This window comes from Moschus berezovskii, chromosome 16 (genome assembly GCF_049115385.1).
Source record: "Moschus berezovskii isolate FMDL1 chromosome 16, NW_MosBer_1.0, whole genome shotgun sequence".
In the NCBI taxonomy this organism is placed as follows: domain Eukaryota; kingdom Metazoa; phylum Chordata; class Mammalia; order Artiodactyla; family Moschidae; genus Moschus; species Moschus berezovskii.
Genome location: NC_142475.1, coordinates 81,153,936 through 81,167,543, shown reverse-complemented (window position 1 = coordinate 81,167,543; position 13,608 = coordinate 81,153,936). Strand labels below are relative to the sequence as shown.

Sequence of the window (13,608 nt, the reverse complement as noted above, 5' to 3'; positions counted from 1 at the left end):
CTTTGCCTCTGGACCGGGCTCTTTAGGCCACTTCCCCAGGCTGAATCCAGGATGGATCCGGCAGACATGCAGCTTGGGTGTGGGTGAGAGTGAGGGGCCCCCTGGACCCAGGGCGACACCACTGCAGCGGCTCTCCAGAAGCAGGACGTCTGCCTAGATCCAACCCTGTGGGAGTCCAAGGTGCCCGGGTTACCAGGTGATGACCCCACAGCCAGACCCTCAGGGAGTGCAGCCGGGAGCCAGGCGCTGGGCTGGGGCTTCCTGTTTGCTCTCACCCTGTGTCCACGTCCACCCTGACAGGGGCCTGGCTCCAGCCCAGTTCTCAGGTGACAAAGGCAGGCTCAGTGAGCTGAAGTGGCCCCCAGGGAGCTGACGGCCAGCGCCCCAAGGCTCTCCTCCAGTGGATACTCCCTGTGGCCCTTCCCTCCCTGGGCACGCCTGACTTGCCAAGCGGCCAAGATTGAGGGTCTCCTGTGTTTGCAGAACCAGTGCAAAATGAAAACGGGGGCCTTTGTTTAAACCTTTTTGAGAATTTCAAGATGGCAATGGCAGAGCATTCAAGTAGACATGAGAGCCTTCCGGGCCAGGTCTTGAGCGGGTTACATGCTCGTAAATCTTCTCGCCACTGAGAATCCTGTGACCTGGGGCAGGCTCCAGACCACCCATACTCCACGGCTGCCCAGTGGGGGTCCTGGGGGGGCCCTTCCTGGGCATGATGTGAGCTCGCTGGTGTGCAGCCCATCCTGGGGAGCGTGCAGGAAGCGGGCAGCGAGAGGCTGATGCACATAGGCCCCCCAGGAGGCCTCAACCTTCCCTCCGGCCCTGGGGCTCAGCTGCCCCCTGACCTGCTCCACGCCCCACACAGACCCTCTACAAGGAGACCATAGAGGCCCTGGAGCAGATGCTGCAGAGCTTCATCATGCAGAACCCCACATCCAAGGAGCTGCACTTCCTGCTGTCGGTGAGGGTGCGGGGCAGTGCGGGGAGGGGATGGGGGCAGAGGACGCAGGGCCTAAGCCGGGCATGGGACTGGTCTAGACAAGGGCTGTCCATCTCTAGGGATCACTGTGGTTTAGGACAAATGGGGCGGGCAGGTGCAGTGAGCACAGCCTGATGGCCAGTGTGCCATGAAGGCCACAGCAAAGCGAGTTGGTGAGGAAAGAGGCCATGGCCCTGCCCCGGAGGGACCTGCCCTCCTTCCCACTGAGAGGACAGCCCCTGCAGCAGGTTCCCGGCTTCAAGGGCGTCTCCCAAGCCTACCACTCCCACTCTGTCAGTGCCCTCCAGAGTCCTTCCCTGATAGGAGGGAGAGAAGCCAACAGTCAGGGGAGGCCCAGACAGGGGAGGCTGCCTCTGCTGGGAGGGTGGAGGTCAGGGCTAGCAGGCCTCTGCAGAGGAGGGGCAGAGAGGACCCCAGGGCAGAGGGCACACAGGAGCAAAGCTGAGCAGCCCAGCGAGCACACTGGGCGAGAATGGAGGGAGGTTCTGCATGGCTGGATCCTGGGGTGGGCACAGAGCTGGCGGCAGTGGGTCAGAGTGAGGTTAGGTCAGCAGGAGCCAGGCCATCTCAGGCTCGGGGCCCAGTGGAGCTGAGGGGGAGCCGCTGCGGCAGGGACTGCCGACCTGGGGAGCACAGATGGAAGTCGGGGTCGGGTGTGTGAGCCTGGCCAGGAGAAAACGTTGTCACAGGACACAACCGAGTCACAGGATCTCCCAGCACTTCATCCTCACCCAGAGGCAGAATCGTCCATCCCCGTAACAAAAAGGCTCAAACGCGGCTTAAGAAGTGTTCAACCTGTCTCAGTATGTGTTTGAATTTCTTTGTAAGTCTGTGCCTTTACGGTGTGCACAGAAAAGCATTGTTCTGGAAAGATATACATTGCAGAGAAACAGGTTAAGAACCTGGCGGCTCAAAAGACTTTCAGTAGGAGGTGCGTGTCAGCTACAAGAGAAAGAATTAACACCTCTTGGAACGCCGGCCTGGAGCAGAGGGATTAGCAGAGGCAGTGAAAAGAGAGGAGGAAGGCTTGATAGGATGAGTGGTGGACAGCGCGGGGCTGGGACTGGGAGGGGCCTGAGCCGAGGGTGTGGCTTGGCCTTGAGTGGGTGTGGCTTAGGGTGTGGTCTGGGCTGGGGGCGGGGCCTGTCGGGAGCTGGGATCCCAGGCGGCCGCCCCCCTCCCTGCCCCCACCACCTGCAGCACCTGTACGTCTGGCTGCAGTCGGAGAAGGCACAGGAGCGGCAGCGGGCTGTCCACAGCTGCTTGGGCCTCCTCAAATTCCTGAGCCACAACCTCCACCTGGACGTGAGTATCGTCTCTCCGGCCCCAGGCCCACACCCGCCAAGCCGCTCTTCCCCCGCCCGAGCCTGCCAAGGCGCATGGGGTCCCTGCCCCCAGGACAGGCAGGATCCCCGAGTCCCCTGTGACCTGGCCAGGCACTCCTCCTCCTCACACACAAGGATGCAGCCAGGGTTGGGAGTCGGGGGGCCCCTGCTGAAGGCCTCCCAGATGAAGGCTGAACCCAGGCTCCCTGACGCCCGATCCAGGACACTGGGCTTTTGCCAACGCAGACTGAAGCCTCAGGCAGGTTGTCCACCCTGAGCCTGTCTCTCAGGGAAATGGGAGGAAAGGAGTCCTCCTCGGAGAGACACAGCGGGTGTCCAATGGGAGACTTTAAAAGTGCCGCCCTGCCCCAGACTAGGGCAGGCAGCTCTGTGCGGAGCAGCCACTGTCCCTCTGCCCTCGTCCATCACAATCTCCGTCGTTTCACGGATCACAGCTTAACCACCATCTGTCACTAACGCCCTTGGGTTGAGTGAGCATCAGCACGCGTTCAGGGAGTGAGTGGTTCTGCATTTATCAGCCAAAATCAGCATCAATTCCTCAGGGAGACTCACAGGGAGATGAGAAATTATTTCCTCGGCCTGGTGCCCAGCGGGCATGCCTTTCTAATGAAGGCAGGTGGGCGGCTGGGAAACAGGCACATTTTGCCAAAGGCAAGCTTTCAGTGTTCAGACCCCTCCAGCATTCCTTTGGTGAGGAGGACCCCTCTGCAGGGGTTCAACGTGTCTTCCACTTACTCAAAATCAACTTCTGCAACATAAGACTGGGTCTGGGAGAGGCAAGTCAGGCACTTGCCTAGGGCACACTTGTGGAGGCACCAAAAGACTCTGCAAGCAAGATAAATATTTTAATGGGATGTTTTAAACAATCAAATCAGCAAACTGTGGCCCTTGGGCTGGCCACCTGTTGTTGTAAATAAAGCTTTATTGGAACCAGGGCTGGGATTAGGGTGAGGTGAGTGAGGCAAGGTCATGGACGTGCAGGCTCAGATCCTGTCTTTATTGAAAACTTTGAAACTCTTTCAGACGGGTTTTTTAGCATCCATTTTGGTTTCGATAAATATTGCATTAAGATAGTTTTCTCTTGTGTCCTGAGCTTTTTTGGCAACCCCTAACATTTTGTCTGGGGAGCTTCCCCGGTGGCTCAGTGGTAAAGAATCGCCTGCCAATGCAGGAGACACAGGTTCGATCCCTGGGTCAGGAAAACTCCCTGGAGAAGGAAATGGCAACTCACTTCAGTATTCTTGCCTGGGAAATCCCAGGGACAGAAGAGCCTGGCGGGCTCCAGTCCATGGGGTCGCAAAAGAGTCGGACACAACTGAGCAACTAAACAGAAACGTTTTGTCCAGACCTGAATCCCGGCCCTGCATAGAGTTTGAAGGGATCCTTTCTGACGCCAGCCATGCTGGGGTGAGTGCGTGGCTGCTAGGATCTGTGTAAGTGGTTCTCTGCACTCTCGCTACAGCTCAGAGAGGACTTGAAACAAATTGGGCAGCTGGTGGGCATGCTGGGGATTCTGTGCCAGGACCCGGACAAGACTACCCGGCGCTTCAGCCTGGAAGGAGTGGACCTTCTCTACAAGCTCCTCATGCACCAGAGAGGTGAGCCTCTGAGGGTCCCCACGGAGAACCCGCTCCCACCACGGCCACAGCCTCAGCCCAACCCACGCCAGCACTCCTGAACCCAGCTCCCCCCAGACCTCCCCCAGACCCAGCCTCTGACCTCAGCCAGCAGCACAGTCATGGCTTTGTCACGACCTGCAGACCCACTGACTCCCCACCCTAAACTTGGACCGAGGCGTGACCCTGACTTGAGATGACCCCACCCCACCCACTGCAGGTCCCGCCCTAGACCCCAAGGCACCTTTGCCCACCCTCACCCCTGCCCCATCCCACCCCTGACCAGGAGGAAAAGCTTCGCAGGAGCAAGCACCGGGCCCCCAGAACCATCCCCAGGCCAGCAAAGAAGGACCCCTGCTCTGGAGCAGCAGGGACCAGAAGGCTGCTCCCCCAAGCCGCTACAAAGTGGCACCCTTGAAGGACCATCTCTTACAGTCCGGCGGCTCCCAAGTCATCAAGGTCAAAGCCTTTAGAATCCTGGGCAGATCTGGGTGGGGGGATGTGGCCATGCTCTGCTCGGACCCCTACCACTACCCCTCTGCCGCGGTTCCCCCTGAGGCCAGAGTGTGAGTTTAAAACCGAGGCCAGGATCTCACCTGTATCTCTGGTAATTAACTAGAGGTTTGGAGGACCATGTCTCCTGGGAAGGAGGAGCTGGGGGAGCAGGGGCTGGAGATAGACACTGGGGTCAGCAGCACAGGCTTGAGTCCAGCTCTGTCTCTCGCGGCTGTGCACTCTTGAGCAAGCTCCTTCCGTCTGCGCCTCAGTCTTCCTCGTGAAATGGGCAGTGATGCCAACAAAATTCCAGCCAGCAGGAATTCCTAATAGATGGTGCTGGCTGGCTAGCTCCCAAGGTGGGCATCCTCTGAGGCACCAAACGGTGTCCTTCTCGGTGACCCTCTGCAGATACAGCCTCGACTTCCTCACTTTCCCGGGGTTTCTCCCCATCCTCTGAGAGCCAAACCCTCCTCCTTTGAAGGCATACCATGTCTCCCCTCTTCCGCTGTCATCTGACCTCCCGCAGCCAGGCCCTCCTTAGTCAGTGGCTTGGGGTGTCCAGCATCTCCCCGGCTCCCTTTTGTCATCTCAGTGAGATCCCGAGTCTCTGGGACCGTCCATATCTGTGTGAACTGTGCCTTTTCTGAAGATGAGCGAGGCTGGGACCCCGGATGTGGGCTGGATGCTGGCGTTGGCTGGACTGGCCGAGTTTCCTAGAGCCTCATGTTTGGAGTGGTCAGTTCATGATGTCTCCGCTATGGTGGCCCCTCTTGCTGTTGAACCCATGACTAATGACGACTCCTGTGTGGAGTGTGTCTGTCAGTCTGCCCAGTAGACCTCCGGGCCAGAAGTCGAGTCCCACCTGGGCCCAACACAGGCTCTGGTGGTAGAATCAGGCTTCAGTAAACACCCGTTCAGTGGAGTCAGCTTGAACCAAATGATGAAGAGGGAGTACCTGGCTAGTAGGTGCCCAGTGGGTTTTGAATCCAGCCCTGTCTGACTCCAGAACTGTGCTCTCTGCAGCTGCAGTGACTGTCAGCCCACTGAGGCCAATCCGGAAACGGTTAATAGGGAAAAGCCTAAAGCCCTGGAGCCAGTACATCAGTTGTCCAGGGCCAGGATGGGGAAACCAGGCAGGGCTTCTGTTTACACCTGAGGACCTGGACTAGGGGAAGAGACAGGGCTGGAGGGAGGGTTCCCTGGGGCCAGCTCAGAGGCGCCCAGGGGTTAAGGGGTCCTGGAGCACTGGGGCTCTCAGGTGGATGGAGTGACTAGGAACATAGGGTCCAGGACCTGGGAAGAGCAGTCTGCCCCACCCTGCAGGGTCCCCAGTGCACAGGGACGGGGCACTCAGCTCGGCTTCTCCTTGAACAGGAAGCAGTGACGGAGAGAGCACAGAAAGGGGAGTGGATGGGAGGGTCTGCTGATCAAGGATGGCGGTTCTGAGAAGGTTTGGGGTGGAGAACAGACCTGGGTTCTTGTCCCAAGTCTACCCTGCATTCCCCACGTGGTCTTGTAAACACTATAACTTCATCGCTACCATGAGCCATCACCACCTTCACCACCACCTCAACCACCACTGTCACTACCACCACCAACAATCCTACCATCACCACCACCATCACCACCACCATCACCACAATCACCACCATCAACACAACCATCACCACCACCATCACCACCATCATCACCACCACCACCATCACCACCACCATCACCACCATCACCACCACCACCACCACCACCATCACCACCACCACCACCATCACCACCATCACCACCATCACCACCACCATCACTACCACCATCACTACCACCACCACCATCATCACCATCACCACCACCACCACCATCACCACCACCACCACCACCACCATCACCACCACCACCACCATCACCACCACCATCACTACCATCACCACCATCACCATCACCACCACCACCACCACCATCACCACCACCACCACCATCATCACCACCACCACCACCATCAACACAACCATCACCACCACCACCACCATCACCATCACCATCACCACCACCATCATCACCACCACCACCACCACCACCATCACCACCACCACCACCACCACCATCACCACCACCACCACCATCACCACCACCATCACTACCATCACCACCATCACCATCACCACCACCACCACCACCATCACCACCACCACCACCATCATCACCACCACCACCACCATCAACACAACCATCACCACCACCACCACCACCACCATCACCACCACCACCACCATCACCACCACCATCACCACCACCACCACCATCACCACCACCATCACCACCACCATCACTACCATCACCACCATCACCACCACCACCACCACCACCACCGACACCATCACCACAGAACCACCATCACTGCCACCTCCAGCTCACATTTTTTCATTCCTTGGGCTAAAAGAAGATATTCACAAGTACTTAGCAAAACTGAGATTGTAGTATTCTGGGATTCTGAGAGTTTAACCATCATTCCAGATTGAATTTCCTCAAAAACATTCTAATACTAGAACTTTAACCAAAATTTACCATTTTAGCAAACAACTTTAAATACAATCGTAAAACAAATGATCAACCAGATTTACGTAGTAGTCTAATATTCTAACACTAAAAGTTACTTTTAGCTACAAATATGCCCATATGCAGGTCAAGAAGCAGCAGTTAGAACCAGACATGGAACAACAGACTGGTTCCAAATTGGGAAAATGAGTACGTCAAAGCTGTATATTGTCACCTTTCTTATCTAACTTATATGCAGAGTATATCATGTGAAATGCTGGACTGGATGAAGCATAAGCTGGAATCAAGATTGCCGGGAGAAATATCAATAACCACAGATATGCAGATGACACCACCCTTATGGCAGAATGTGAAGAGGAACTAAAGAGCCTTTTGATCAAAGTGAAAGAGGAGAGTGAAAAAGCTGGCTTGAAACTCAACATTCAGGAAACAAAGATCATGGCATCCAGTCCCATCGCTTCATGGCAAATAGATGAGGATACAATGGAAATAGTGACAGACTTTATTTTCTTGGGCTCCAAAATCACTGCAGATGGTGATTGCAACCATGAAATTAAGAGATGCTTGCTCCTTGGAAGAACAGCTCTGACCAACCTAGACAGCATATTAAAAAACAGAGACATTACCGACAAAGGTCCGTATAGTCAAATCTGTGGTTTTTCCAGTAGTCGTGTATGCATGTGAGAGTTGGACCATAAATAAAGCTGAGGGCTGAACAGTTAATGCTTTTGAACTGTGGTGTTGGAGAAGACTTTGAGAGTCCTTTGAACAGCAAGGAGATCAAACCAGTCAATCCTAAAGGAAATCAATCCTGAATATTCATTGGAAGGACTGATGTTGAAGCTCCAAGACTCTGGCCACGTGATGCAAAGAACTGACTCACTAGAAAAGACCCTGATGCTGGGAAAGATTGAGGGCAGGAGGAGAAGGGGACGACAGAGGATAAGATGTTTGGATGGCATCACCGACTCAATGGACATGAATTTGAGCAAGCTCTGGGAGTTGGTGATGGACAGGGAAGCCTGGCTTGCCCCGGTTCATGGGGTTGCAAAGAGTCGGACATGACTGAGGGACTGAACTGAACTGAACAAATATGCCATTAAAATTATCCTCACCTCCTAATCGATAACTGGTAAACTGACATTCTCACAGTTTACCAAAATTTTAGAACAATAAGATTCTGTTAATAATGACTATTCTAACATTCATGTATTTTTATATCTATTGTACATGCAAACATCCTAACAGACTTTCAGACATCTCAACAAATGCCCTGAAGTGCCCAGGAACATTTTACCATCCGACCATCTTCTCAAGCATTAGTGTTCAGTTAGCCTTCCCAAGCATGACTCCACCACCAGCGTTCTGTCTTCCTTTGGTTACCAGTTGCTCAGAGTCAGAGCTTTCCCACAGAACTTTCTGGAGGGATGAAGTGTCTGTATCTGCACCACATAGGTGGCCACTGTCCCTCTGTGACTACTGAGCTCTTGAAATGCAGCAGTGCAGGGACTTCCCTGGTGTCCAGAGGTTGGAGCTCAACGCTTTCTCTGCTGGGGCCCCGGCTCAGTCCCTGGACAGGGAACTAAGACCCCTCGAGCCGAGCGAGTGCAGCCAAATTAAAAAGAGAAAAAAATGTAGCTGGTGCAATTGACGAACTGAGTTTTAAATTTTGCTTCATTTTCTTTTATGGGCTCACCACATAGCGTGCACGATCTTAGTTCCCAATCCTACACCCTAGGCGGTGAATGTACAGAGTCCTAACCACTGGATCACCAGGGATTCCCTGAATTTTTCGTAATTAAATTTAAACAGCTTGGTATGGCTGGTGGCTACCATATGGAGCAGCACTGCTCTAAGTCTTTCCTGAAGGTTCCACCTGGGCATTCTCCCTCTTGGAGACTATGGTCTGAGGCTGTGGAGCAGGGATCCCACCCCTCGACCTTTCATTCCCCGAGAGTACCCTCATCCCCCTAGAGCAGCTCAGGGACTAGGGAGATGACCCACCTCCCTGGACGCCCCCTCCCAGGAGAATGTGGGCAGCAAGCAGAGTCGGGCTCCCTGGCAAGCCCTGCTAGGGGATGGGAGCCCTGGCTTCTGGACCCAGCCTGGCCCTGCCTAGCCCTCCCGGGCGCCGTGAATGAGGGCAGCTCATCTGCCTTCCCAGGCCTGGGGCTTGGTGAAGGTGACCCTGAAGATCCTTCAAAGATCTGAAGTTGAGTTGCTCTTGGTAAAACTCTGCAAGGAGGGGAGTGGGGAGTGGCCACCTGGGCAGAGGCTAATAGATGAGCTGAGGACCTGGCAGAGGAAGGGCAGGGATGAGGCTGGCCGGGGCAGGCGTGTCCCAGAACAGCCCTGAGGTCTGAGTGAGGAAGGAGCCGTGTCCCTGCCCCTCTGCTGGTCATCACACCCTCTCTTCCTGCCCCTGGGCTGTGGCTGGCTCAGAGATACGTGCAGGAGAGCACACCGCAAGATGGGTGCCCTTGTTGGGGCCCCAGAGGCGTGGGGCTCAGGCGTCTGGCAGTGCTTAGAGACTTGGGGAGCCTGGAGCATTGAGACGGGGTATGAGTGCAGCCAAGCAGGCGGGTGCCCAGCGCCGGGGACCATGGTGACGGCACCTCCCTCCCACCGCTACAGGAGATCATGAAGTATCTCAAGAGGGCAGAGCTGACTGACCTCATCTGGACGGCCGTTGATGGCCTGGGCTCCACCAGCCCCTTCCGCGTGCAGGCGGCCGCCGACATGCTGCGCACTGTCATCCAGGAGCACGAGGCCAAGCTGCAGACTGTGAGGGTGGTGGGGCCTCCCGCGGAGGGACCGCCAGGATGGGGCAGGGGGCAGGGGGGCGGGCCCAGCATCGGCACCCAGGGGCTACAGCTGCGGGTCCCAGGCGGAGTCCCCAAGCTAGGGCCTGAGGGGGAGACCCAGACCCCACCCTCTGATGGGTCCCAGTGAGTGAGTGAATGCAGGATGAAATGGCCCACACAGGTGTCCCGGGGCCCTGGGGGGTGTTTGCAGGGTCTGGGGCAGACACGGGCTGATGGAGTGGGGATAGGATGGGAGTGGGGGGGAGGAAGGCCCAGCCCGGACCCTCCAGGAGCTCTGGATCTGCCTCCAGACTGATGAGGAGGGGCAGCGCGGGCCCCTGGGGGGACTCCCAGATGGAGGATGACTGATGCCTTGGCGGGGGGGGGGTGCTCTTGGAGCCAGGCATGAATGGATGAGTAATGAGACCCGAAAGTGGAAGGGGAGGGGCCTGCCAGACATCAGAGCAGTAGGTACCAAAGTGATGCCCAGGACACAATGTCATCTGAACATAGGGCAGACACCCTGTCCCCGCAACCCCAAGACAGGGGCTAGAGGCTCTAGCCCCTGGGTGTGTCTGACCTTCAGTGATTGGGCAATGTTTAGACAGACATGGACGACCCCAAATGTTGTGCAGATGATGCTTGTCCCCCTATCAGCCCGGGGGTCCCCTTCTGACTCGTGTCCAGGGCAGAGAAGCACCTTCCCCGTCAGACCTCCCTCTTAGAGCCCCCAGGGCAGGGCTGTGCGTCCCCCTCAGGAGAGCACTCTACCTGAAGGGGCTCCATGCCCATCAGGGCAGCTCCTCCCTCCCCATTCAGGCTCCCCCGGTGGGGCCTGGCCCCCTGCCCGGACCAGCCCTCTCCCCGTAGTCTTCCTCCCCACACAGGTTGCCAGCCTGGGCCGTGCCATCCACCTGCAGCTCTGTTTCGTCCGCATCCCCCAAGCCAAGGAAAATGCCCTGCAGGCCATCACCCTGCTGGCCCGGAACCACACCTCCGAGCTGGTGGCCACCTTCCTGGACTTCTCCATTACCCTGGACAGGTGCCCAGCCCTCCTTCCCTCCCCGCCCCAGTGCCCACCGCCCTTCCTCCCCCAGGCAGAGGGCAGGACCTCTGCACCCTGCCTGCCCTCCTGCTTGCCCATGAACAGGGCTGGGGGCCCCAAGGGAGCACTTACCTGTTCATTTACTGTGCCCCTCCTGGGGCCAGCCCTGGGGAGGCACCACCACCGTCCCTTCTCTCGGTGACCCCATAACACACCCCGCCCAGCCACCACCACCCATCACCTGGCGGAGAGGGGCCTGGGATGCTGGGTGCTCCCGGCAAGACCCCTGTCAACACCAAACCCTCTCCATCCTTCCTGCTCCTCCAGGGACCCTCACCCTGGCCCCACCCCCCAGTGGCACCACAGTCCCCAGGCCCCTGAGCCTGGAGAACAGTACCTTATCTCTAAAATCCCAGTTCTGAGCCCCAGGTCTTCAGTCTATACCACCTGCTTACCCAGCCACCACACAGCTGCCCTGGGTCACTCCTGGAACCTTGAGGTTGTACCTCCTGGTTGCCGACTCCCTCTCGCTCACTCCTGCTGCCTTGATCTTGGGGGTGCCAGCATCTTTCGCTCACCCTGATGCCCCAAGACCTGGACCTCCTCTCCCGTCCCCCTCAGCCTCCCCCTCCCACAGTCATAGCCTCGGCTCAGTCACCTTCAGTTTTAAGCATCTGTCCCCTACCCTGACCCCCTCTCCCGCCTCACTCCGTCTGGTACCCGCCCCCCCCACCCCCGACCAGTGAGCCTCTGCCCTCCGGGACTTTCACGTTCACTGCCTTGCTCACCTCCTCATGGCCCCGCCCTGTCCTCACCTCCCTACTTGCCAGCATAGAACCTGCCTCCCGGTGTCAAAGTAACCCCCTGAACAGTCCCCAAGCCCCTGGGCCCCTTCGTCACACTCAGCTTGCAAAACTCACCTGGCTCCGTCTACTCCACACCTGCGCCTGTGCAGCCAAGTGCAGGAAAGAGCGTGCCGCCACCCCCTAAATTCCCAGCCGCACGTCTCCATGGAGCCCTCCCCTCTCCGCAGCCCCCAGCGCCTCTGCCCCCCCGTGCCCCCGCCTCACACTCGGCCGCCGACCTTGCTTCCATACCACTGAAAAATTGGAAGCCACCAGAAGAGAACTCTCACAAGCTCCCAGAGCCCAGGACCTGTTTCCAGGATGATTTCTAATTTTCATATGGAAGGGACTTTTTGTTTTATTAGCAATGTCTAGTTTTATTGCATTGTGATCAGAGAGTGTCACCAAATATTTCTGGTTTATGTAATTTACTGATCTTTTAAACAATTTTTGTGAATATTCTATGGGCACTTGAAAGGGTTTTTTTTTTTTTCTTTTCTATTATCAGGTCTAGGATTTGCTATAAAGATTTACTTTATCGATTCTGTTGTTTAGATCTTCTACCTCCTTACTTAACTTGTGTCTATTTGATCTGTCTTGTACTGAGAGTGGTGTGTTAAAGTTTCCTATTATTAATATGATTCTATCTATGTATCCTTCCATCTCCTGTGGTTTTTATTAGTACTTCATAAGGTTGTCATGTTATTTGGTGTATACATATTCATAAGTGCTATATCTTCTTTATGGATCGTGACTTTCAGCACTAAAAAGTGCCCTGCCTTGTCACAGTTAATGCTTGAAGGGCTTGAATTCCATTTTCTCATCAGAGTCACGTCCCCCACTTGCCCATTTTTCCACATTTGCCCATATTCATTTGTCTGTGCTTTCATTTAACCTTTCAGGATCCATTTGTTTCAGGTGTCATCGTATTTATAGCACGTAGTTCGGTCTTGACCTATGATCAGGTTGAAAATCCTTTTATGTTAATAGATGGGTTGAGTCCATTTGCATTTATTGATGCGACTGATGTGTCAACCTCAGTTCTGTCATCATATTTTGTCATTGCGTGCGTTTTGTTTGCTACGTGTTTTTCTGTGCAATGTGTGTTCTTTGATCTTTGGCTGCTTTTTGTTTAGGAAGAGGTGTATTTTTGTTCTAATTGGTACTCCTAGCCTATTTTAGTGTCCTTACTCCCTTTTTTCCTTGTTTAACTCTTTAACATCTGGTTTACCCATTTCTACTGATATCCTTAAACTCCCACCCACGCCCATGTAACAACCAGTGAGATTATTCATCCCTGTCCAGCTGTGTTTCCATTTGCACTGTTCTTTGTCAGGATTTGCACTGTCCTCCTCCCACGTTGGTTTTTAGTGCATGCAGACATTCACCCTAAGTCCCTTTGCCAAAGATTTCTAGGTCATCCCTTAGCTTGACAAAGTTAATGCTCTGACAGTTTCCTCAAGAAGGCTCATGGATTCAGAATGCCCTAGCTTCTTTTATATTGAAAGTTGTTTACTTGAAAGGTGGCTTGGCTGAATATAAAATCCTTGGTTCACACTTTCTTTTATTAACTTGTTTTTTTGGTGTGTGTGTTTGTTTTTTTGTTTTTTGGCCACACCATGCAGAATGTGGGATCCTAGTTTCCCAACCAAGGATTGAACCCAAGCCCCCTGCATTGGGAGCATGGAGTCTTAGCCACTGGCCTGCCCGGGAAGCCTCTAAGTGACTTTTAGTGCTGCTCAGGTGTTGCCTTGCTTTGTTTTTGAAAAGCCTCATGACAGTGCTTTTGTTTGGTTTGGTTTTGTTGTCTTTGTAAGTTATCTTTTGGCCTGGAGACTTTGGAAATTGTTTTCTTTATCTTTGAAATTCAACAGTTTTACTAAGAAATGTCAAGATTGGACCATTCT

The 13,608-nt window shown here is 54.9% G+C and overlaps 1 protein-coding gene across 1 annotated transcript in view; it reads left to right on the top strand.

Moving 5' to 3' along the window:
* The window catches only part of LOC129538948 (maestro heat-like repeat family member 5), a 60,367-nt gene that overhangs the window by 25,474 nt on the left and 21,285 nt on the right, over window positions 1-13,608 (top strand). Inside the window, exons 14-19 of the mRNA XM_088844481.1 lie at window positions 866-961; window positions 2,201-2,305; window positions 3,809-3,944; window positions 4,249-4,421; window positions 9,642-9,797; window positions 10,699-10,853. Coding sequence (XP_088700607.1) covers window positions 866-961; window positions 2,201-2,305; window positions 3,809-3,944; window positions 4,249-4,421; window positions 9,642-9,797; window positions 10,699-10,853 — 821 coding nt within the window. The remainder of the gene's footprint in view (window positions 1-865; window positions 962-2,200; window positions 2,306-3,808; window positions 3,945-4,248; window positions 4,422-9,641; window positions 9,798-10,698; window positions 10,854-13,608) is intronic.